General features: G+C 41.3%; 1 protein-coding gene across 2 annotated transcripts in view; it reads left to right on the top strand.

The window, feature by feature from the left end:
- The window catches only part of sik1 (salt-inducible kinase 1), a 12,109-nt gene extending 1,802 nt beyond the window's left edge, over positions 1 to 10,307 (top strand). Inside the window, exons 4-14 of one of the 2 annotated variants that reach the window (XM_058391863.1) lie at positions 2,548 to 2,611; positions 2,908 to 3,069; positions 3,938 to 4,062; positions 4,158 to 4,281; positions 4,476 to 4,696; positions 5,462 to 5,617; positions 5,718 to 5,825; positions 5,937 to 6,162; positions 6,254 to 6,511; positions 6,726 to 6,951; positions 7,191 to 10,307. In XM_058391863.1, coding sequence (XP_058247846.1) covers positions 2,548 to 2,611; positions 2,908 to 3,069; positions 3,938 to 4,062; positions 4,158 to 4,281; positions 4,476 to 4,696; positions 5,462 to 5,617; positions 5,718 to 5,825; positions 5,937 to 6,162; positions 6,254 to 6,511; positions 6,726 to 6,951; positions 7,191 to 7,689 — 2,169 coding nt within the window. In that variant the 3' untranslated portion in view covers positions 7,690 to 10,307. Of the gene's footprint in view, positions 1 to 2,547; positions 2,712 to 2,907; positions 3,070 to 3,937; positions 4,063 to 4,157; positions 4,282 to 4,475; positions 4,697 to 5,461; positions 5,618 to 5,717; positions 5,826 to 5,936; positions 6,163 to 6,253; positions 6,512 to 6,725; positions 6,952 to 7,190 lie in introns of those variants that run through there. The other variant, XM_058391864.1, reaches the window with a different exon arrangement.
- The last annotated feature ends 16,254 nt before the right edge of the window (positions 10,308 to 26,561 follow it).

The following is a 26,561-nucleotide window of genomic DNA, read 5'->3' as shown; positions in this document are numbered from 1 at the left end:
CATTCATTCTATTTTACATAAGACAAATTAATGCTCCTTAAACTTCTGACAAATGGACACATGGAAATAAGAAACATCTTATCTTTCTGTCCAGTGTGGGATATGTTACACTCTTAAGAATGAAACTGGGTCTGAGTTGATGCGAGCAAAATATCGTATCGCGATACCCGAAGATATCATTCAGATTATTCAGTAGAAAATTATTATGAATGTAAACCGTGTAGAATACATGAACATGATGTTGTGTAAAACCTCCAGAAGTACCCTTGATGGGTCCAAAGCAGACGGAACCCTTTGGTTCTGTTTCTTTCTGAACTTGTTTATCCTGATACATGAGATGAAACGTGAAAAGAAAAATGCTGTATGTGTGATTATTGTGAAGCTAAGCTGCTGGATCCTATCAGATTGTGTTATACTTGTTATAGAAGCGTGTGTGTGTGTGTGTGTGTGTGAGGTTAATTAGCCCTGGTCAAGCACAATGTGTCTGCTGGGTCACATGAAACAATCTGTCTGTAAAGTCTTTAAGAAGCGTAAGCCTCTTTAGCTGGTAGAACGGGTTTTGACGCACATGCATGCACACACACACACACACACACACACACACACTGTGGTTGGCAGATGCCAGGCGTTTATTTTGTCAGCACATTTTTGTTCTCGTTACTCAGGGCTGGTGCGTTGTTTTTTTTTTTTGTGTGTGTATTTTTTTTATTTGCGGTTGGATTTTATTTGCAAAACCAAACTCAGTCCCGGGAAATCCGGCTCAGGAAGCGGGAATGAGGGGGTTTCCCTGAAACGAGTGTCATATCACGTAAGAAATAACACACAACACCTAACACGCTGTTCCAGGCAGGTTTGGGATGATATATCACATAAGCATACTCTCTTCGGGAAATGTGTACGAAAAAAAGAGATGGAATACGGGAACATGGTCGGAAAAAATATTCCGTAGCACTTCATCACAGGTGACCAGTTGTCTGTTGTTTGTGGGCATGGCTTGTCAAAGTAAGGTTTTTTTTGTTTGGGAACTAATATCAAGTTGTGAGATGGGAAGTGAAGAAAGCTCTGAGAATCGTTCCAGCCAATCGTTTCACAGCATCATGTGCAGCCTCATTTGCATGGATGTGAGAAACTAGAGTTGTGTCGTTTATCTAGAATGCGAAAGCTCGCCTGCAGTGAGAGCAGCGAAAGCATTTCGTATTAATTTAGCACCATTTTTAGTGACACACCATCCTGCTAGCATTACAGTGTTTAAAAAGCCATGAGAGATAGACACCATCTGTGTGTGTGTGTGTGAGACGGTTAGGTTCTCACATTCCCAACCCCCGTATGAAGCCAGGAGATCAGGAGGTCACATCTCGAATGCCTGCGTTCTCTTTTCATAGCCGCGGCTCTCTTTTCCCGAGTTTATTTAAAGACGGAGAGGATAAAACTCACGCAGAGCTCCTGCTGATAAACGCTGCTTTACACGCTCTTCTGCTTCGCCGCTGCAGATGTGACGACAGGCCGATCTGTCACAGGGCGTAACTGTGTGTGTGTGTGTGTGTGTGAGAGAGCTTTGACATAGTGCAGAGGGCACTCAGTGTGGAGTTTATCACACACACACTCTCTCACTCACCGTGTGTGTGCGTCACAAGAGTCGAAACCTGCTGTGCAACGAGCTACTGTTGCGTTCCTCCAGGCTCTCCCAGGAACAGGCAGAATGTTCTGTAAGGGAGTCGAAGCCTGACGTTCAGCTGCTCGTGAAACGTAATCCTCAAGCCACGACTTGTTGACTGGTTTCACGTTCGACTTTTTCTTCCATCCTGTAACATGGTGACGAAAGACAGAGGAACAGAACTGACAACTTGCTAGGTTTCTTTCTCACACTCCATCAGATAACACACTTATATTGCCAAAAGTATTGGGACACTCCTCCAAACCATTGAATTCAGGGGTTGGGCTCGGCCCCTTAGTTCCAGTGAAAGGAACTCTTAATGCTTCAGCTTCATACCAAGACATTTTGGACAATTTCATGCTCCCAACTTTGTTTGGGGGATGACCCCTTCCTGTTCCAACATGACTGCACACCAGTGACCAAAGCAAGGTCCATAAAGACATGGATGATAACACTTGATTCACAGCCAGTGTGAGGAGCAGCACAGGGTTTGTGCCTTGGACAGGAACTTTAGTTCCGGCCTCAGAGGAGAAGCAGAGAACGCTTTTCTATATTGTGACAAAAAAAGGGACACGCCCAATACAGTACATACGGAATTGTGTTAGTCTGGACACTATGTTTTGCAGCATTTTTGTGTGTGTGTGTGCGTGTGTGTGGTTTTGTGCTTGCGTATGCATGTGTGTGTGGTGTGTGTGTGTATGAGTGCGAATGTGCTTGCATGCGTGTGGTTTTGTGTGTGTGTGTGTGTGTGTGTGTGTCAGCCTCTTCACCAGCCCGGCTAATGCCAGCATTAAAGTTTAACAAGGCTGTAAAAGGAGATTTATTTGGCTGCTTAAATCCAACAGCACCTTTCTGATCTCCCTGTGTGTATGTGTGTGTGTGTGTATTCGCAGGTCATGGAGACCAAAGACATGCTGTACATCGTAACGGAGTATGCGAAAAACGGCGAGATGTTCGGTGAGTACAAAGCGACTCTTCTGATCCGCTAACGTTTCAGACAGATGAGTCAGATATGATGGGTTAGAGGAGAGGAAAAGAGCAGCAGGTGGTGGAACAGGTGTGGGATTCTTTTTTTTTTTGTAGCCTTTTATGTAACACACACACACACACACACACACCTGGGATCACAGTATGTTCTGCCATGAGAGAGAGTCATTATGATTGATCTTTCACAGCCAGTCAGAACTGATTCACACTCTGTTTGCACGTTTCCTGTCCTCGTCCTCATCCTTCCTCCTGCTCTTCCTCTGCAGACTACCTGACGTCTAACGGACGCATGAGCGAAGCCGAGGCACGCAAGAAGTTCTGGCAGATCCTCACAGCCGTCGATTACTGCCACCACCACCACATCGTCCACCGAGACCTCAAGACCGAGAACCTGCTGCTGGACGCCAACATGAACATCAAACTCGCAGGTGAGGAGAGTGACCACGAGCATTACCATCTCAGAGCAGACACCACAACATCACACCTGGACTTCCCCAACAACTTCCTCCTGAACGAAGAAGACTTCAGGAGGCCGTTTTATCTACAGTACGAAGCTTTAATGCGGAAGCTGTCGTTAAAAAATTGTTAAAATGTCACATGTGGGGAAAAAAGTAAAAACCTGTGTCTGGATAATCCTTGAAAATATATCTTAAATATATTTTTAAAAATCTCCTGATGTGTTTTCGTATGATTATTAATATTTATAAAATGATATAAATGATTTTAATAATAAAATAATGCCTTTGGATGAATCTTATATGATTCAAGATATTTAATATATTTAATAAATTATCCTAATATATTTAAAATAAAATGGTTCAAGCTTCATTTGGAGTCTGGAACAGGGTTATATATTTAATTCAATTTTTAATTTATTTTAGATTTTAGACAGATTTTAATTACTATAAATTCGAAAAACAGCCCTTAATGGTTGTTATTTATTTACTTATCACGTCATTAGCTCACATATTTCTCTTGCGTCATACGGACGTAGCTGATGAAGCCGCACGTGTGACGTCACGAGAGTCGCTACGCCAGAGCAGCATGATGGGAATGTGATTCATTCAAAGGAAACAGAAATGGGGCCAGTTATAAAACCGTATTATGTCAGCTCAATAAGCTGTGCTCAAAGAAAAGGCCTTTGTGTGTGTGTGTGTGTGTGTGTGTAAACACATCATTCATCTCCGGCTTGTTTACGTAACACAGTTGCCCCTGAGCTAGGAATGAAGCGTAGCTGACAAAACCCTCACGTGATGACTGTCTCTCTCTCTCTCTCTCTCTCTATCTCTTATTCAGACTTCGGGTTCGGAAACTTCTACAATGCCGGAGAGCCCTTGTCCACGTGGTGCGGCAGCCCACCGTACGCCGCACCCGAGGTTTTTGAGGGAAAAGAATACGAAGGTCCACAGCTGGACATTTGGGTACGTGTCCTAATGTCCCATACATTCCCTAAAGGAGAGGAGGTTCTAATATCTGGAAACGTGTGCTAATTGTGTGTGTGTGTGTGTATTCTCAGAGTCTGGGTGTAGTACTGTATGTGTTGGTGTGCGGTTCGCTGCCGTTTGATGGAGAAAGTCTGCCAGCGCTCAGGCAGAGAGTGACGGAAGGACGCTTCAGAATACCTTACTTCATGTCAGAAGGTATTAAAGCCAGGTTATGTAAATGACGAGCTGTTACTATAGAAACCATGAAATCGTCAGATTGAATAATTATAACCTAACCTAATATAAAACTTCTGATCAGAATCCAGAGTAAAACAGCTGTACAGCATGTAACATATGTCCTCTCTCTCTCTCTCTCTCTCTCTCTCTCTCTCTCTCTCTCTCTCTCTCAGACTGTGAGAATCTGATCCGTAAGATGCTGGTGGTGGATCCAGCCAAGCGGATCGGCATCGCTCAGATCAAGCAGCACCGCTGGATGTTAGCCGACCCCAGCGCCCCCCACCAGACGCTCTCGCACTCCCTCACTGACTACAACTCCAACCTGGGTGACTACAGTGAGCCCGTCCTGAGCATCATGCACGCGCTGGGCATCGACCGCCAGAGGACCGTGGAGGTGAGAGACCATGAATCAGAAAAGTTCCTTTACTGAGAATTAAGAGGCAGTACGGTGTGCTGTTATAAATCACTGCTTCAGATTATCGCAGCTCTGGGATCGAGGGTCAGCGGTAAAGCTTAATAAACCTCGCTTTAGGGATTCCAGTTGTCAGTTTTGTTGCCCGGGTGGCGCCGCGGTGACAGTGGAAAGCTGGTGTTTATCCTAGCCTTTTGCCAAGACGTTTTTTTATAATACGTTTCCCTGCTGGCACAGAGACGATAAACACAGCAGCATCTGTTCCTAAAACCTGTCTCCTTCTGCGTTCACTTAAGATGGAAACGGTTGTTATTCTAGTAGCAAAGCAAAGCGATGTTTAACATCAAACACACACCAAAACATAACCGTCTTCCTTTTCCTCCACAATATAAACAGCACATGAGCCACTTTGCATAACTAACAGCTTACACTCCAGAAGCTCCGCCCCTTTCCTTATTATCTCATTTTAGCCAGTGCTCTGATTTTGTTTCTTAAAAGGTGAGCTGATGGATTATGTGAAAATAATCCGGCTTAGCTAATGTCCGGCTTAGCTAATGTCAAAATCTGTAGTTCATCATAAACACTACTGATTGATTTGATAGTTAACCAAATCAGAAACTTCCTGTCAATCATATTGCCTGTCAGTTTTATAGGTGTGGCCTAAAGGTCCTTATGTGATGTGATACTTTTTTTTATTATTATTATTATAATTAAAAATACACTCATGCTTCTTCATTCCCTCCTCAGTCGCTCCAGAGCAGCAGCTACAATCACTTCTCGGCCATCTACTACCTTCTGCTAGAGCGGGTTAAAGAGCACCGGAGCCAGCAGCTCAACCGGCAATGCGGAGGTGCTTGGACCCAGAGGAGCAGGAGCACGTCTGACTCCTCGTCCAGCCCAGAGGTCAGTGTCTCCTCACAGTCCCTCTCACTTCCTCCTCCCGGTGTGACATTACATCCCTCCGCCTCACTCCGCTCTTCCTCCGCCCCTTCTCCTCTTCAAGGTGATGGTGGAGTCGCCCGACAGCTTCCGCCCCGCCTTGCCTGTCGCCGCGACGATGAACACAGCGCTGCACTCACAGATGGAGTGGGATCAGGGAGGTCTGTTTCAGGTGAAGAATGTTTTTTTTGGTTGTTGCTCATTATAGAGCATTCATTATGCCAAAGCCTGTTATTAACACCCTCTACGTTCTTTTTGTTTTTTGTTCCTCCTCCGTCTCCAGCGGGTGGTGTGTCCGGTGGAGGCGAGTCTCAACGGTCTCCTCTGGAATCGCTCCATCTCTCCAAACAGTCTCCTGGAGACCACCATCAATGAAGAAGTGCGTCCAGGAGCCCTGGAAGAGGAGGACGGAACGCTGCAAGCCCCTCCCACGCTTCTCCCAAACACAGCCTCACGTAGACACACCCTCGCCGAAGTCTCCGCCCGCTTCCATCTCTGCAACCCTCCATGTGAGTAGCAGGAAAATATTACATTAAAAAAAATCTCATTGTGGAGTTGTCTTCTGATGATGATGTGATATGTGACATTTCTCTTTCTCAGGTATCGTGATTAGTCCTTCAGACGCCACTTCATCAGACAGCTGTCTGAAATCATCGTCCAATCCGACTCCGCCCCTGTCCACCAACGCAGTAGGAGATCTCTCAACGCTGCTAGCCTCCGGATTCGGAACCGGGACATCGGGGCCGGCCGGTGCTCCTCTGGCTCTGTCCTCCAACCGAATCCTGCAAAACCAGGGCAGTCTCCAGGCAGCCAGCTTCCAGGAAGGGCGCAGAGCATCCGATACCTCTCTCACACAAGGTGTGTGTTTGTGTGTGTGTGTGTGTGAGTTAATGATCCTATGAGGATAATTACATCCTCCTTAAGGTTTTTATTTAGACCTGATACAGAAAAACATGAAATTATCCTCCTACTCATGAACTAGCCAAAGGTCTGTAATAACACAGGGTGTGTGTGTGTGTACAGTGTGAGTATATCGCTCCCAGTTATTGACTAAACGTGCTGATGTTTGCAGGATTGAAAGCCTTCCGTCAGCAGCTGAGGAAGAACTCTCGTACCAAAGGTCTGCTGGGTCTGAATAAGATCAAGGGTCTGGCGAGACAGGTGTGCCCTCCGACCTCATGCTCCAGGGGCAGTAGGGGGTCATTAGGGCCCACGCTGTGCCCCCCATCGGGCCTTCAGGGCACCGGAGGACCTCGAGAGCGACGCAGCATGCTGGAGGAGGTGCTGCATCAGCAGAGGTGAGAACATAACAGAATCTGTACTTAACAGAAATGAAGACACCAAAGCCCATGGATAATTATTTTAAAGATGTTTTTAAGGAAACATAAGATCATTTAATGTAAAATATTTTTATTGTTTCTTCAGTTTTCTGGCCCTGAAATTAGCCCCACCCACTAGTCCAAGCAGATTTGACTGCTGCAATTTACACTCTGAAACATTTTAATAACCTTGCTGTGTTTGTTCTATGCTTTTTTAGGATGCTACAAATCCAGCACCAGCCCCAGCAGCAGAACACGCTCTTCCTCACACAGTCCCATCAGCTGCCTTCCTCCTCCTCCTCTTCCTCCTCATCCTCCTCTTCACCTCCCTCCACCAGCCTGTTTGCTCCAGCTGCTTTATTCTCCAATCCTCCACCCCAGACCTCCACCCAGCTGATTCCTGCATGCCATCAGAGCTCTGTTCCTCTTCAGCACAGTCTGTGGCAGCAGAACGCAGACTCCTCTTCCTCATCTTCCTCCTACTCGTCCCTGTCTCCCGTGGCGTCTGCGGCTCATCTGCTGGAAGCCCGACTGCACATCAGCCAGCAGCCTCACCTCCAAGTGCATCCTCAGCCTCAACTCCAGCTTCAGAGCTACACCCAGGGGCAGCTCTCGCTCTTACCCCAGCAGCCGAGCTGGAGCCTGGGAGGCAGCGGAGGCCCCGATACCCCTGAGCTTCAGGAGCAGCAGCTCAGCAGCTGTGTGATGGTCAAATAAGGACAAAAAAGTGTTTCATGATCCGGAGTGAAGTTTAACTGACTTGCAGGATGAGAAAGCTTTGTGTGTGTGTGTGTGTGTGTGCATGAACTCAAAAGAAGACAAAAAAGCAATAACTAAACTCTTTATGGACGTCACACTCGTCCCCCTCTGACTCCGGTCTCTTGTCCTGAGAAAGCAATAACAGACAGGGGGTGAAGCGAAGTGGAAAAACACACACACACACACACACACACACACACAGAACAGACATCTGTGCGTGTTTTAAAATAATCACATCAGACTATTCAATTTATTCATTTTACTATGACAAATAATGTATGAAAAATAGGACGGTCTTCCTTAAACCAACGGATTTAATTTTATTATTATTTTTTTTACTGCAACTTTTTTTCACTTCACTGTAGAAGACCAAAGGTTTATTTATTTTTTTCTTTTTAGCCTTTTTTTTTTTATGTCCTTCAAAACAAATACGGTTTGTTATTTAGTAAACTGCGGGAGCTTGTTGGTGGGTGGAGCCGAGAGCCATGCACGGTACTTTATTAAATGAAATAAGATAGAATTAGAGAAAGTAGACGTCTCGCACACTGTCATCTTGATGCAGCTGGATTTTCATCACACATCTGTACGTCACTAATAATCATTACGGCTACAAGGCAAAATAATGAGATTTTTAAATTGAAATAATGCGATGAATCACGACTTGTTGATGAATCAGGAGAAAGCCTGAGGACCTCCAGCTCCACTGCTCAGCACCGCGTCACGTTCAGATACTGATCACCTCCTGAGCTTCGAGCTCGCTACGTTTTAAAGGAGAAATTCAGGCATAGCTCCTTCTCTGTCGTATCACTACCTCCTCCATCTCCTTCACCATCTCCTCCTCCTCCTCCTCCTTCTCCTCCTCTTCTTCTTCCTCACTGCAGCGCAGTTTCTCCCAGAACAAAGCTTATGGGATTAGTGCAATATTTCACACTCAGCTGTAGTACCTGTAGTACCAGATCCAGAAGCTGATAGGAATCCAGCAGGTACTCAATGCATCAATTATTATTATTATTATTATTATTATTATTATTATTAGTTTTTTAAGTTTGTCGTGAAACAAAATCAGATATCTCTGAGATTCACAGCTGTATTATTTATTAGTATCACGAAAAGCTGTATTTGTTTTTTGTTTTTTGTTTTTCCTTAGCAAATTCCGACATTAGACGTCCAAAAAATATCGACTAAATTTTTGTTTGAAAATTAAATTAAATCGGTTCTTAGTCGCTAAATCAGGGCTGGGTGATTTTATTTATTTTTATTAATTAATTCATTTATTTATTTATTAGTAAACAGAAATATAATATAAACTAAAAAAAAGGTTTTGGTTAAAATTTAAAACATTTTAAAATTGATTTTAACGTTAAAATTTGGCTGATTTCAACTTGGTAATTATTTTAAAAAACGTTTTAAAGTCATGTATTTAAAAATGATATTAGGACGCTGCAGTGAAGAGAGTGTTTCGTGATATTTTATCACAATATCGTTATTATATCATCAGATCACCCAGCCCTGAGCGAGAAATATTTAAACAGTGTTAAAAATTTGGCAAAAATTGTCACAAATCCAGGAAGTTAATTAAACAATCCTTTATGTTATTATTATTATTATTATTATTATTATTATTATTATTATTAATTTATTTTTCTTTGCATAAATTACATGGACTTTTTTTTTTTTTTAGCTCTCAGACGTAGCGCAGATGAAAAAGCAATGATTTTTATCAGTGAGCGCGGACCGTGTCTGTGTTCCGCGTACGTTTATTTTCCTCTCGAAACATTCTGTAGCAATATATAGCTGAGGAGAAGTTGCAGTTAGGTGCTAGAATTAGATTTTAAGCAGTGTTTTTTTTTCTCTCTCTGTGTGTGTGTGTGTGTGTGTGTGTGTGTGTGTGTGTATACACGATTCGTACCCCCAAACTGCACATCTGTCTCTTTGTAGTTGGAAAAACAGGGTTCGAAACCAGTGACTGAATGAGATAAGCTGAAGGTGATGTGATTGTCAGAAACAGTGTTAATCCGTTTGGACTTTTATTTTAGTGTAAAAAACAAAAAAACAATCGATTTGCACTCACCGGAGACGCTTGTGCCTTTTTTTCCGAACAAATCCCATGGTGAGGAAAGCGAGTCATTTTGTTTGTTTGTTTGTTTGTTTGTTTTTCTTCCCCCTGTGCTGATTGTAGGACACTTTGAGAAAAGCACATTGAGGAGAACGTGGATTTTTAGACTCACAGTGAATCAGACAGAACCTTTTTTCCCCCTCCTTTGTTTATTTTTCTCAGAATAATGCACTTTATAATGAATATTTCTCCTTCTGAAAATAGTGTTGTTTCCACTGCTGGGCTAGAGAAGTCTTCTTTAGTGTTAAAGCATTCACAATAATATTAAACACTATTTTTTATTTTATTTTATGTAGAACTGTAAAGAGAGCTGTTTGTTTGTTTTTTGTTAACATTTGGGATGTTCTTCCCTGATTTTGCTTGCTGAACTGTAAATGTCTTGAACGTGTGAAAGTGTGTGTGTGTGAGAGTTGTTTATTTATGTGGCTATTTATTTTAAATAAAAGTAAAATTCCTAAAATTCTTCTGCGATTGTGTCTCTTTATTTCTTCCACGAAATGACTGTGAGCCACTTCATCATAATCAGAGCTGCAGCTCCTGTATCTGAGGCGAGTCTTCTAACACAGGACGTGGAGGGTTGCGGTGTTGCGGCTGCACTCTGCACGGCCGATTGCGATTCGTCACCCTTAGCTGCAGCATGCAGGATTTCCTTCTCATGCAGGTTTTGGTGGTTTGGTGGCATTTCCTCCTGATTTTGTGCCTATGATGTAAAAGCAGCTGCAATCACACGCACAGAAATTTATTCGGATTCAATTCTCTCGCTTCCTGTAACGCTGAGAGACGAACAGCTTCGTATCGCTCTCTGCTGAAATGATCCCTCTCTCTGTTTCTCTGTGAGAGAGAAAGGAAGGAGGTGGATGTAGAAGGTGTGAGAAAGAAAAAGAATGTCAAAGTTTGTGTATAAAAGAGGCATTGAAGTACTTTTATTATTTCAGCCGAGTAAAATCATTTGATTTTGTATGAAACTCATTTATTTATTGCTCATGGTTACAATAAACTTTTTTTTTTATTATTGTATTTTATTTTTATTTTACTTTTTATTTTATTTTACTTTATTTTTGTCTAAATAAAAAAAACAATTACAATTAATAATTATTTCCTTTTTTTTAATTGCCCCCTTTTTAAACACTGGCTCCCATATTTATTACTTAAAAAATAGTTTCCTGCTCTTATCTAGCTGCTTGCCTTAAAAAAAATTGATAGCTCCTTTTTTTATTTAGCTTATTAGATATTTTTATTTTGTTTTCTGGTTTTATGTTGAGCCATGTTTACTATTAATTAAATCTGATTATTTTTTCTTTTTTATATATATATATTATTTTATTCATTTTTTTTTCTTTCCAAAGTAGACTAATTTATTTATTTGTATTTTTATAAATTAAAAAAAAAAATTTTTTTCTTCTTTTCCAAATATGGCTGCTTTCATTTAAAGTAACTTCTGCTTGTTAGGGGGCCAAGCACCTCTGTATGGTATGTAGGCATCTTATTGTTATTCTCCCTTTTCTTTTTCTTTTTCTTCTTCTTTACTTCTTCTTCTGGTTAGGGCATACAGCAGCCCAAAGAACCGTCTGGTAAAAAGCTGGAATCCAGGATGTAAGTGATTATCTGATGAGTAAGGAGCAGTAAGTGGACATGTGGTGTAAAGTCGATGAGGTTTTACTGTTCTTCTGCGTCAGTTCTACATCAAATCCATATTGCAGCTGAAGTTCCATTTGTTTTTACTCAGTTGGTGGAAACTTGGAGAAGTGTGTATTGCTGTCAGCTGTGTGCTTGGGCTGGTTCTGTGTAACGAGGATAAAATGGAATAAATGTAAACACTGTGCCCTGAAACATGCTGACTGTAACCTGGCATGAGGTGGATATATAGTGGTTTGGTGCCATATGCAGAGTGATGCATTCTGGGAAAGCTATGCTAAGCCAGCCAAAGCTCCCTGATCACTGTCAATATGTGATACGTGGAAGTGAAAGCGGGTGAAAGAGTGTGTATGCCTCAGCTGTGAGTGCTGTAACTGTGTCAGAGTGCTATTCCGGCTACAGCAGCTCACTTCCTCACATTAGGAACATGTTGTAACTGCTTGAGCATGCTGATCTGAACTTCTGCCTAATGTGGACAAGGTCACTGAGTGCAGGTGCTGTTCATACAACCATCCACTGTAACCAGGACATGAAACATATAGCATGGTTCAAGAAAAGATAGGACTGAGACAGGTCCAGATCTAGGAACAGAATTCAGACTGAATGATAAGGATAGGATTATAATAAAGGAATTGGTTCTGGGGCAAAACTTTAAGCAGGAAACTGAAGAAATTGGGCTATATCCAAGAGCATTGGGACAGAAACTATATGCAAGAGCATTGGGACAGAAACTATATGCAAGAGCATTGGGACAGAAAAGTGGAACCAAACTGGTGAAGAGTAAAAGGCAACCAGGACCAAAGGAGAGAGAAACATTAGGTAAAGACAGGGTGTGTATAGATTGGGCCTTAATCTGGACCAACCATGAAGGTACTGGTACTGAAGCATCACACAGGGAGCAGGGAAATAAGGACAGAACTAGAAATGGAAGGATTGGGACAAGAGTGACACCAAGAGACTGGAGACTTAGAACAGAACTGGAATCAAGAGTGTGGGTACTGGACCAAGAGTGTAGGTATTAGACCAAGAGAGTGGGTACTAGTCCAAAAAATTTGGTATTGGACAAAAAGAGTGTGGGAACTGGTTGAAAAGTGTCTGTATTGGACCAAGAGAATGAGTACTGAACCAAGAGTGTAGGTAATGGACCAAGAGAGTGGGTACTGGTCAAAGAGTGTGGGTATTGGACAAAGAGAATGGGTACTGAACCAAGAATGTGGGTATATAAAATGCTCATTCAGGTCTGAAGTAGTCCATTTTAATGGTTTGAGAGCTAGCTTGCTTCAAAGTACAGTTCACCTGAGGTCAAATAAAGAGAGGGAGAAGCACCACCTTCTTTAGAGCTGACGAGCTGTCTGTCAGGTCTACAGAGATAGAGAGAGAGAAAGAGAGAGAGAGAGAGAGAGTATGGGAAAGTACCCACTAGTGTTTCATGTTTCTATAGTGTAGGCTGTCTGCATGCTGAAAGGTCAAAGCGGTCAAAGTTTATAGAGATCAAAACTTGCCCTATATACACTTTATGGATAAGGTATATACCTCTGATACATTAGTTTATACTGGCTTCACATACTGTACTATGCTATATGTTAAATAACAACACAGTTTAGGTCAGATTAGGTCACTCTTATTTTAAATGATGTGAAGCATATACAGTAAGTCCCTGTGAATCAGCTGTTGCTATAGAAATGATAATGTATCAGCATGTGCGCATTAATATAAACCTGCGATTTTCAGCTGCACTACTGTCAGAGTTATAGAAAATTACTCAAGATCTTCTGACCAATCAGAATCCAGTATACAGTATCTGTCGTATAAGTACATGATACTGACAGGAGCAAGGATTCAACATAAAAGAAATAAAAGAAAGCCACAAAGGTCATTCTGTGCACAGCTGTACATCAGCCCATGGCTTGCGTTCACCGCGAGAGATGTAACAGACCTTCACACTAATGAGGTCATTAGTAGACCTTGCTCAGGAGTTTTGTAACTCCAATTAACTTGGCCGTGCGACTTGGCCTGGCTGATTATCAGAAACCTCCGTGTGGTCCTCAGGCTTGCAAATCGCTTGGCCTCATTACACACACACACACACACACACAGTGGGAAGGTAATCGGAGCCGGCTTCTTGTAATCGTCACTATTCATTTTTATCTCACACAACGCGAAGAATCTTACGTAAAACCTGCCAGCCTTTTTCGGGGAAGTGAAATCTCTCAGTAGAGGGTATTTACTGTATTTATAGCTGTGGTTGTATTGTTGATAGACTGTGTCAGCATGAGATCAGTTACATATCCTGATTGTGTGTGTGTTTATGAAGTGAACTTCAAATAACGTTGAAATCTGCCAGGCTCTCTTGTCGGGATTGTTGGTAAATGAAAGAAAGAGAATGAGAGTGAGAGAGGCCAAATAAACGAGTGCACAGCTGCTGAGTAAACGCAGCATGCAGGCCTTGTAATGGAATGCTTAGTGCCTCCTGTACAATATTAACTGGGGCTCAATGTGCGTCATCAAGTAAACAGCTGACCCTGGGAGGGTTGGACAACAGACAAAGAGCATGTCTCTCTCTCTCTCTCTCGCTCTCTCCGACACACACTCTCTCTCTCTCTCTCTCTCTCTCTCTCTCTCTCCCTGCTAGACTTCCTGTATCATGTTTACTTTTGTGCCTTTCTGTGATCCCACACTGTTTCAAATCCTTTATAATGTGGCATTCTTGAACTTTCTTTTTACAGGACCCCAACTACGCCTGTTTTGTAAATGAAAACAAACAAATTAGCTACAGAATTCTTTGTAGCCAGACACATATCAGGAAGTGCAGGATGGAAATACAGGAAGAGGGTCCTGCTCTGAGCTTTCTGGTTTTTATTGCGGCTGGTCTGGTTTCCTGTCACGTTTCACAGCTGGTCTGAAGGCGTCACACACGTACGCCAGGCCTGTGTGACATGCTGTGGAATAACTTGTGTCAAAGGCCAACGTTTTCCATGCGAGTCTTCAACTCCTTTTCCTGTAACTGTTAATCCAGGGTTCTTTGACCGATCTACCAATTATCTCCATCTGTCCCTTTAGTATTTTCCCTACACAAAAAAAATAACCTGAAATCCGTTTACTCTCAACTCACCCCAGCTGTACATTTGCAGGACATAGTGACGATGTTCCTCACCCAGTGAGCTAGATGAACAGTTGATCTGCAGATATGCATACCAGACACAACAAGGAATGCTCCGTAGGCTCATCTTCACTGATTTCTGCAAGGTCAATCTATTGATTTGGGTGATATAACCTTGGGCCAAAATCAGTCCACAAGGTTACCCAGTGCTCAGTCCACAAGTTTAGCCAGCCACCATTCCATACAGGTTGAGCTTAGTGCCAGAAGAATCAGTGCTCCTGTTTTTGCTGTAATACCTAGCAAAAGACATTTCTAGAGATGCACATTCAAGTTTATCATCCTGCATAAAGTCATAAATGTTGGCCTTAAGGGACTTTAGTCACAGGCATAATTCTCCACAGAGCCCTTGGTGAATCATGGAAGATAGAGGCAGCTCCAAGTTTAAGAAATGTCATAAGTTTATGAGAGCTCAGTTAGATGCTATCCACAGTGCTGTAGTGCACTAACATGGCAGGCACATATACCTTTAGTATATTGTATATAGTTACTATCAGGCTGTGAAGAAAAGTTTTTTGACAGTTGAGCAATGCACCAGATCCAGACAATGTGGAGATCCATCATAGGTGTGTGTAGTAATGGCTTTTGCATTCAGAAGAATATCCTACACTGCTGTCATAATTCTTGGCTTCCACTCATGTGGGACAGAAGGTATGTCTGGTCAATGAGGAAGCCAGGGTCTTGCTGGCCATAAAAGTGGCCTAAAAGTTCTGAAAAAGTATCAATAAAATTTGTAAAGCATGGTGGTGGCTGCATCATGGTATGGAATGCTTTTCATGAACAGGGACTGGAAAACTGGTAAGGGTTGAGGGTGAGATAGATGGAACCAATCCAAGAAAACCTGGGACAAAGCTTCACCTTCCAACAGGACACTGACCCTAAGCATACTGCCAAAGTTACATTCAACTGATTCAAAACCATGACCCTAACTGTGTTAGAGCAGCTCAGTCAAAGCCCATACCTCAATCTGATTGAGAATCTACATCAAGGCTTGAAAACTTAAACATTCTATTTGACAGAATTTGAGTAACTCTAGCAAAAAATATCAAAAATGGACAAAAACATCAGAATCTAGATATGAAAGCAGATAGAGACATATCCCAAATGACCTGGAGTCTTGGTTGCACCCTGGGGTGAAGGACATTAGCCTCTGTATTGAGTGGTCTCAGCTCCTGAATCATGGTTTTGATCTGAACGATCTCTACTGCCTAGTTAATTCACCTAGAAAGTAATTTGGACTACTTTCTAGACTTCTTGTTATGCTTATCTGTCATCATTATCTGTTTAGACTATGGGGTATGGGTCAGATTCGACTCCTAATCACTGTCTAAATCTGCAAGCCCAAACATGCTGTGTCACCATCTGAATCACTACATAATCAGAGCGGGGATTTCCGAGCTAATTGCTGCGTCCTTAAGATAAGGTCAATTCCCAAGGCATTGAACACGTAGCATCAGCCTCCAGTGGACACAGATAACGGCTTCATGAGCATGGCTTACAGCATGACTCTGACTTACGTGAAAAGATCAAAGGGTTTGTTGTGTGGAGGAAACGTGTTTCCAGAGCTGTGTCAGTGGATATTTGGCTAACTTAGCAGATTCAACAATGAACAAATAACTCAAGCATGCTAGCAGTACATTTCTACGGGGCAGCAAGCTGGTTTGCCAATGAGGAATGTGGAATACATGAAGTCGATAACAGCAGTGGAACAGCTGGAATTCGACCCAGCAGTTGGAACCTAGTGAAACCCAGCTGTAGCTCCAGTTTTACTTGCTATCGAAATCCAGCTAGCAGTGTGGCAATGGATAACCTCATAATCACATCAGCAGCAGGTAACCACAGGCCTACTGGCTGGTCAGACTATGAAAGGCATGTGCCAAGAACACCACAGAGCATTTTGTAGATATAATTAATAAAAAGTGTAGCTAATAAAGCTAGCAATGTGAGAGAATGTAAGCTAATTCATCGCTAGTGAACATCACAGAGTTCTACTCACTCACTGAGGTAAAACAGATGAAACAGGGAAGTACTGGAGGTCATATTACCTCTGATCATAGTCCAATCAGTCCATCAGCTGTGATCTAGACATCTCCAAGATGTCCATGAGATCTGAAACAAGTGTGCAGTGAAAAGAAGGAAGGGAAAGACGACTATTTAATCACACAATTTATTAAAACATCACAATTTATTGGTTGTTGCATGTGTGCACATGCCCAGGAAGATATGCAGGTGATATTCACCACCCTTCTGGTGCTTTGAAAGGGTGAAATCGGACCATTTTCTCCGCCACGTCATTACAAATCTACCACTAACCTTCTTAGGCATTGAGAGAGGACAATACGACAGGTTTTCCCTGGACCTGCTCTCCGTGTCTGCAGGCGAAAGAGAGAATGGAGTGATTATGACGTCAGCCTCTCTGGGGAGTCTGGCACTTTTCCAAAAGCCACTTCTGATGTCTTGCATGACAAAGACGTACAGTTGTGTACATTACGGCAAATTCTGTGTGTGAACTGAAAGCCAGCCCACGGCGTGTCAAACAAAATTACACATGTTGACAAAGGCATTGTGCGACGTATGAATTAGGACCACCCTCATGATTCCCTCCCTCTCTCTTTCTCTCTCTCGCTTTCTCTCTCTGTCTCTCTCTCTCTCCATCATGGTGAGGAAACATGTCACGGAAAGATGTCATGATGCATGACACTTGTTTTTGTGTTATTGTGTAAAGGCTCTGAGTTCCTTTGTATGTGGATATTTGTGTAAAACATGAATAAAGCTACACTTTGGTCTAAAGTGTCGCCGGATAGAGCCAATTAATGTTTTTCATTCTACTTTAATTACTATTAGAAGTGTAAAAATGTCTAAGCAATGGATAGACATTGCTCCTCTATACAGTTGTGCCAGAGCAAAATCCATTACTTCTCAGTTTCGGAGTGTACAGACCTGGAATTAAACACATGCACTAACAACAGAATGATTGTAATGAATGATCGTTGTTCACATTTGACAAAAATACATTCTGCATTTCTACATTTCCACGAAGACCAATTTGGAAAGTCATCACTTTATCAGTCATATTCATGCCTCGCACATGGAGAAAGAAGGAAGGTGACTTTGTTGCAGTTCTGTTCTGGGTGAAGAAACTGAACTTGATGAGGCAGAACAAGACACTAAAAATAAACCCGGGAGGTGTCGTTTCTGTCACTCAAACTTGTCGGTCGAGAGCAATTCCTGACATTAGGAGGAGACTATAAGTCAATACTGCAGTCATTTGTATAATTATTAGGCTAAAGAAAGATTTTTTTTGCATTATTGTATGGATTTTTTGTTGTTATTTTTGTGAACATAATGTTTGTTGTAAAGTTGAGTGCCCCACTCATCCCCATGACATCATCCCATGACATACCATGATCATCATTATTCCTACACTATTAGCTCTTTATCAGTCCCTCCAGAATCTCAGGGAGTTTTCTGGTGATTGTTGCAGCCAAAATTGTTTGATTTTGCAGCTTAATACAAAATTTATGATGCGACTCGTGGAGTTTTTTGTGCTTATTGTTTTCTGGTGAAAGCACGAGCACAGGATTTGTCTTTTCAGCTCCTCCCAGTGAGACACATACGTTATGACTTTCTTTGTGAACTATACAGTGAATAGAAGAGGGATTTGGCTGAATGTGTGTGGTGATGATGTCACACTCCTACAAATATCTATATTGTAATGTTTTTGGTGTTGCAATAATGTCTGTGACTGTTCTCAAAATCTCTCTCTCTCTCTCTGATGATCTATTGGACCAGCAGAGAAGACGTCAGAGGCAGAAAGGAGAAGCCGAAGTGCTTTGTGCTGCTTCCTCTTCATCACACCTCTCATCAGACCCAGGTGCAACACCATTGTTTGCGGTTAGATGCGTTTCCAGCTCATATGGCAGATTAAGCATGTCTAATGCATTATCCAAAAACTTTTATAGTATAGTTGTACACATCACCTGGAGCTAACATTATCGTGCAAGTGAATGTTTCCTTTTTATCTTCATGTTAACGTTGATGTTCAGGTATTTTGTTGTTCTTCAGCAGAAGTTCAGTTAGATTTATTGGGTGTTTTCTGACCCCGATGAGACTGCAACCCTAAAATAAACATATATTTTTTGCTTGAGCTTCACATGTTGAGGCCTACAGTACCTAAATGGGGAAACAATATGTTCTTGGAGCTTTTCCACCCTTGTCCACTCACACTATTTACAAAGTAAGCTCTGGTCATGAATCCTGCACCATTATGAGTGTAACTTTTGTACATTTGGCTAAGAACTGTTCAATCCTGATCCTTTATCTGTGAATGAAAAAGAACCGGTTTTATAGGCTTAACATTCTGAGGTCTCTATCATACGTCATGCTTTGTCTATGCCGTGCGTACCGCAGGACAAATCTTTTATTCTCGATCAGATAAAGTGAAGGTAAATCCTTCAGGATTCAACCAAGAGGAAACGCTGAGGACAAGGTGATGAGGGGGAAAAAAATAAACATGCATGACTAGTGCACAAAGAAGAGAATTGTTTCGAGGGGCAAAACAGTCCGTGGGAACGAGAGAAAAAGGAGAGAATAATCTCAAAAGGCAGTGAACAACTCAAGTCTATTTCCCTTTGAACAATAGCAGCCTAACCCAATTAGCCTGGCCCTGCTCTGAGGGCAAAACTCCTGATAATCCTTTTGCGTCAGCTGCTTTTGAGAGCTGCTTTCGCACTGAATCACAGACATTAGGTAATGCAGCACGACGTTGGCGCTCGCTGAATAGAAAGCGCTTTATTATTGTTATGATTATTATACTGCTGTCATCGCTCCGGCTCAGCACGAAAGGCCAACAGAAAGGGGATAGGCTCCTTTATGAGCTCCACTCTCGGCTAAGTGCTGCTCTTTGAAGTCTCCCTGTTTAGTGAGTGAGTGTGTATATGTGTGTGTGTCAAGTTCCAGAATTACTCTTTGTTGTTTTTGGCAGCATTTTAAGCCGTATTTCTGAAGTAATGAAGTAAGCGTAGCTCTGTTTTTTATGAGAACGTTCAAACCAGAGTGCCCTCTTCTGGCTGGATGAACGATTTAAGGAGAAAAATTGTGGTGTAGTCTTGGTCCTTAGGTGATGAGAAGTTTGCTAATCCTGTGGAAATTCAGCCTAGCATGATGCAATTGACCTTTCGATGACCTTGAAATCCAAAAATCCAGATGTGAGCTGTCTTTACGCCTTCTGAATGTTTCTATTTGATTGTTGAATTTTCGTTTAAATTCTACGTACATGATATAGAAAATTAAAAGTTAGAATGAAAAATAGACTCAGTCACAAATGGTACTTCCACATGAACACGGGATCATCACATCGGGATGAGGAAGATTTTAGGCTTTTTACTCCGAGTTACATTTCAAAGGTCAATGACTTCTGTTACGTCCTTTCCAGATGAGCGTAAACTAAATCATTCAGAGAATACACACACACACACACACACGATAATCCACTGCTAGCCTTTATTAAGAAATATTATGCTGGTTTCATAATTATTGCCACCCCCACAATATCTAGTGAAGATCTTCCTCTGGAGAGAGTAACAGCGCTGAGCCTCGCCCTGAGATATCAAATAAAATAATTACTAGATTGAATAATTGAAATGTTATTTCATTTATGTTCTATTCTGTGTGTGTGTGTGTGTGTGTGTGTGTATATAATCTGCATCTTAGGCTTACCTCATGGTCAGATCAGAAGAGATGTTATTAGTTGTTAGTCAAGTTCCTGGAAATAAAAAGGTTTGGGGGGGGGGGCAATATTTTTGCAACTTATCGGAAAAAAAACAAGACATATTTGTTAAAGAATATTTGATGAACATGAACTCTTTTTGACTGTCCAAAATATCAAATAAATGTAATTGAATGGTTGGTTACACACACACACACACACACACACACTTTCCCTCTAGTCACTGCCAGTCTGGACTGATGGCAATGACGTAAGTGAAAATGTAAAAGCACTGTAGTCTCTCTCTCTCTCTCTCTCTCTCTCTAGCTTTCTAATGCTGTTCTTTCAGCTTCCACCTCCCTCCTGCTGCTCCATCCTCATCTAAACGAGGTAAACCATCTCTTTCGTAAGCTCACCTCCTTTTCGGTCATTTTTACCCTTTTTTCTTTCTCTGCACGAATGCCTGAGTCTCTCCCTCCTGATGTGCTCTCTCTCTCTCTCTCTCTCTCTCTCTCTCTGTGGTAACTCCAATGTCGTCATTTGGGGATGCAGCTGAAGACTCAGGAGAGGAGGAGAGAAAGAGAGAAAGGGAGGAAGGGAGTGAGAGAGCAGAGGGGATGATTTATGGATTCCGTAGCGATGACGCACAACATCCGAAATAATCCAAAAAGAGCTTTATTAAAGATACTCGCTATAACAGCCTCATATTCACAACATCGTCAGCGTTAGTGAAGGTCTTTCACCGGATGATGTCACCAACAGTGTGATGTCATTTCCTGCTATTAACCCACACAGTTTCTGTTACTTCTATCAATGATAGAATATCTGTGAAACCCATGGCGGGCAGTGCATTTCACACCTAGGCCTTCACTGGTGTCCTTCCTGAATTAATCCACCTCTATACCATCATTATGACGCCACGGCAATAGATACTAATCAACTGTTAAATAACAAAGTAAAAAAGAAATTATTCTACAGTATTTCACACCTCACAAGGAATAATCCATTTTATTACAGTCCGCCTTGAAAATGCATTTGTCTCGAAATCTGATTGGTTAATGGAACAGTTTCATTGCCACTTATTTTAAGCTCCGGGCGCCTGCACTATTGATTCTGAAGGCCTTAAGGCGGATTTCTTTCACCCTGGCGACACATGATGTCATCCACTGTCTGAAATGTGATTGGATAAATACTCTTATCATAAATATACACTACTGGAAGCAGCGCAACCAAGAGAAAAGCTATGAAATGTAGAGAATAGACTATTGGGAATAATTTAATACACATTCAGGAGTCGTTGTGTACAGTATCATGTGTGGAAGGAGTCTCCAGTGTCAGAGCTTTAAATGTTATTAACTAAAAATTGATTTCATAAAATAAATCATTATAATTTGTTGGTGAGAGAGGAATAAAACACACAGAACCCAAATAACATGTTAGATTATTGATTACTGTAAATAAATAAATATTTCTGAAGATGAGTCCTAAGGGTGCACAAACTTTTGCACTGGACAGTACTGAAAGTTTTTTTTGGAGTTTTGTGACTGAAGACTTTAATGCACTATATTGCAAAAATATTGGGGCACCCCTCCAAATCATTGAATTCAGGGGTTAGGCTCGGCCCCTTAGTTCCAGTGAAAGGAACTCTTAATGCTTCAGCTTCATACCAAGACATTTTGGACAATTTCATGCTCTTTGTGGGAACAGTTTGGGGATGACCCCTTCCTGTTCCAACATGACTGCACACCAGTGACCAAAGCAAGGTCCATAAAGACATGGATGAGTGAGTTTGGTGTGGAGGAACTTGACTGACCTGCACAGAGTCCTGACCTCAACCCCATAGAACACCTTTGGGATGAATTAGAGTGGAGACTGTGAGTCAGACCTTCTCATCCAACATCAGTGCCTGACCTCACAAATGTGCTTCTAGAGGAACGGTCAAAAATTCCCATAAACACACTCCTAAACCTTGTGGAAATCCTTCCCAGAAGAGTTGAAGTTATAGCTGCAAAGGGCGGGGCAACTCCATATTACATTCATGTGCATGTAAAGGCAGACGTCCCAAAACTTTTGGCAATATAGTGTATAAAGCTGAATGATCATGAATACCAAAAAACTGAAAAAACATGAAGATCATGAGGTGTACAATGAAACAACAAGAAAATAAGCCAAAATTCTTGAAAAATTCTGCCTCTCCAGCATGACCCTCCCCCTGTTCCTCCCACTAGCCTTCCCCCTGCCCCACCCCCACTTCAATTTCCAGTCTCATTTATCTCACACATCTTTCCTGTGGCTGTATTTAGAGCATGCTAACTCCCGTTAACTCCTCCTGCTGCTCCTCTGAACCCCCTGCACTCGCTTACGTGATGTTTATAGGAAATATCTCCACGCTGCATTTCCCACCATCTTCACACACACACACACTCTCACACACACACACACACTGAAAGTCCCCAAGTCCCCGTGTCCCTGTGCAGTGCGTGTGTGTGTAAGTGTGTGTGTGTAAGTGTGTGTGTGTGTGTGTGTGTAGAAGTCAATCAGACACAGTAATACATAATTTTTTTATTTGTACTTTTTTTGTTTACCTTCTTGTAAAAATTCATAAACTATTTTAGCCAATTAATTAATTTATTTATTTATCCTCAAGTTCCATTTGTATTCGTATGTGTGTGTGTGTGTGCGTGTGTGTGTGGGGAATAAACAGGAAGAGATCGTGGCTATGACTCAGTGTGTGCAGATTTTAAAACAGAGATGGTGTTATACACGTTTAAAGAACACACACACACACACAGTTCAAAATATTTGCAAAATTACTTCAATTTAAAAAAGAAACTAAAATTAAGTATTTTTTAATGTAATAATATTTAAAATATTTAGTGCTCCAGAGATCGGGTTGCCAGATTTGGGTAATCTACTCTCTAAAATCCGAAAATGAACTTTTTAATGATATATTATTATATGTTTGTTATATTTTTATTAAAGAAATATTAGATTTTAGAAATATTAAATAGTATAATAGTAATAATAAAATACAATGTAGTATTTTGATTTCTTTTATTTATCAAAACATCCATCTACAACACCAGTAACACAACACGGCCTACCAACATGGCCGCCACAGACTCCAACTCCCAGCTCACACACTCGTTATCAGGTCAAGACTCGCACGCAGTAGTGGCTCTGTGGTGAGATAAATGTTAGAGATAAATAGTAACTTAACTTTAAACTTTATCATTTTTTCTGTTTCTATACTTCTGTAAGCTGCTTTAAGACAATGTGCATGGTTAAAAGTGCTATACAAATAAATTGAATTGAAATTGAGGCTGGAAAGGGTGCCAATATTTTTGCACTTGACTGTACAAATGCAGCTGCTGGGTGCCTAAAGCGCAGCACATGTTAACCGAAAATCATAAAAGTAAAGAAACTGGTGGATTACCTCAAAGTTGGCCAAATTCGTCATAAAATCCAAAACCTCAAACCCGAAAACATGCAGTGAGACGAAGCGCAGCCCGTAAAATACACACCACACACTCCTGGCAGCTGGGTTCCTGTTACACGAGAACTCAGTTACTGTGTTGATGGGCAAAACTGTAAAAAAAACAAACAATTTAAATAGAAAAAAAACTTGTTAAAGCACATGCATACACACAGAGTGTGTGTTAGCTTAGTGTGTTGCCATGTTTTCACAATATTGTTATGTTACGTATCACAGCAAACAGATAATTTTATTTTTTAGTTCATATATAACGTCAGGACATGTTTACTGCCTGAGATTTTTGCTTCTGTTGGGCTACATTGAAGCTGCAAGCTAATAGCTAACAGCTGCTAGTTTAGCATCATTACACAGACGTTCTGGAGTTGTTTAGTCACTCAGTGATATGCTTTCTGACTTAAAAGGAACAAAAGAGGCAAAACTGAAGCTAAACTACAGAACACATGCTAGTGTAGTGTTACACAGGCTAATATAGCTAACAACTAGCTGCTAGTTTAGAATCGTATCTGCTCAAAATGTTTTGTGGAGTTGTTGAGGTAGTCAAACAGACTGACTGAATGTTTATTTATTTGTTTATTTATTTATTTTTGAGACTGTATACACTATATTACACATTTATCTACACATAAATATGAACTAAGGTGTGGGCAAAATGCAAGGCTACAAGTCGAAGCTAAGCTACATGGTTCTGTTTGGAAATAGAGTTCATGAAACATATTACATGTATGTGATTTAGACATGTATGCTAAATTTATTTAATTACTTAGGCAATTAAAAAAAAATCACACTCCGTGGAGAAATCTGTGTTTATTTGCAGTAAGGTTTTGGTGAGCAAACAGACCTTTTTACGTTAGCAGCGTAGCACAGTGGCGGTTTGTGTGTGGACTGTTTCCTGAGATAATGATGTAATGAATTAATTTCTGGCAACATGGTGAGAGTGAATGACGCACTACATGACACATGCACGTGAGAAAGGCTGAACAATCACCGGTCCTGTGTGTGTATGTGTGTGTGTGTGTGTGAGTGTGTGTTTGTGTGTGTGTGTGTGTGAGTGTGTGTTTGTGTGTGTAGCAGCATGAGTCTGGAAGGAAAAGCGATGACTGTGGTGGCTGTGAAAGAGTCAGCGTTAAGGCAAGGCTCGCTCTCTCCGTGTGTCTCCTCTTCAGCATTTCAGCTCTGGCAGTATGCTAGCTGCGTAGCCCAGCACTAACCTGGCTAATGATTTAGCGTAATGCTGTAAGGTTCTACACAGGCTAATAATGCGCTGTGGCACACCGTGGTGCAGACCTGGGGCTATGATATGAAACGCCTGAGTCAAAAAAAACCCTGTAATAATCCACTCTATCACCATCAGTAGCCTATCAGAACCTTATTCTTTATTCCATCTTATATTGGCTGTAAAGTTTTAGACTGCTTTTAGATTTTCTTTTTTGTGTTTAGGTGAAGGCTTATATTAGAAAAAACCCCAAAAGATATTAGAATAAGCTTAATTCATGGGGAATTAAGGGGTCAATTAATTCCGACATGGGTCATGGGGAGCCTGTGCCTATCTCAGGCGTCATTGGGCATCAAGGCAGGATAGACCCTGGACGGAGTGCCAACCCATAGCAGGGCACACACACACTCTCTTTCACTCACGCAATCACACACTACGGGCAACTTAGAGACTCCAATCAGCCTAGAAGCATGTCTTTGGACTGTGGGAGGAAACCAGAGCACCCGGAGGAAACCCACCAAGCACGGGGAGAACATGCAAACTCCACACTCACAGTGAGCGGGAGTGAGACTTGAACCCAGAATGCTCGAATTCAGCTGTTACAATCATTCCTGTTAAGATCCTCCCTGTTAGGATCCTCACTGATTCTAAACTAATTGTAATTACTCTTGTACTAAGAAAAGAATAGAAAACATCTTTACCCCATACTCACTTAGAATGGAAGTCTAAAGGCAGAAGTTAAAATTCTTCTGGTTGAAAGAGTTAGCAAATAGAACTACTTTCTTAAAGAGAAGAGTTTGTATGGCGGATGGATACCACAAAACTTTCAGGAAAGTGTAAAATAACAGGAACTAGTTTAGTGCTGCATTGTGTTGGATCAAACTCCATAAGAACTGCTTTTCTCATATCTGACTCATCACAATACCTTTATTGTTCTAGCTGCCCTTAGGCTTCCAGCGTAAACAGGTGCAGCAAATACTTGAGTCACTGGACATTGTTTTTTACTGCATTAAGTATTTCCTTTAAAAGATTGTACTTTACATAAGTAATGATGAAATAAAATAGTTGTACTATTACTCAAACAATTTTCCAAGTGAACAAAAAAACCCCATCTTTTTAACTGCTAACATTTTCATTTTCACATTTCACAGTATGTGTTACAAATCTCAAAAGTCACAAGATTTCTCATTTGTCTCGCCGGGAAAAATGGCTTCATAAAATTTGCCTTTAAATCTATAGAAGTATGATGTTGAGCTCATTAGATCAGCTAGTTCAGCTTGTAATTTGGCTCATTAAATTAGCTAGCTATTTAGAATTTGTAAATTCAGTTATTCCAGGACCTAATTACGTATTAAACACCTTCGCACTGATGAAATGAATTCACATTCGTATGAAAAACAACTGATTATAGAAACATTCCTCAATATTAACACCACTCCAGCAGCTGAAATCATTCAGAGATCTTGTAGAAAATTAATACAGAAAGACAAATTTGTACAGATAAAA

This window comes from Hemibagrus wyckioides, linkage group LG06 (genome assembly GCF_019097595.1).
Source record: "Hemibagrus wyckioides isolate EC202008001 linkage group LG06, SWU_Hwy_1.0, whole genome shotgun sequence".
In the NCBI taxonomy this organism is placed as follows: Eukaryota; Metazoa; Chordata; class Actinopteri; order Siluriformes; family Bagridae; genus Hemibagrus; species Hemibagrus wyckioides.
This window is presented reverse-complemented; position numbering and strand designations above follow the sequence as displayed.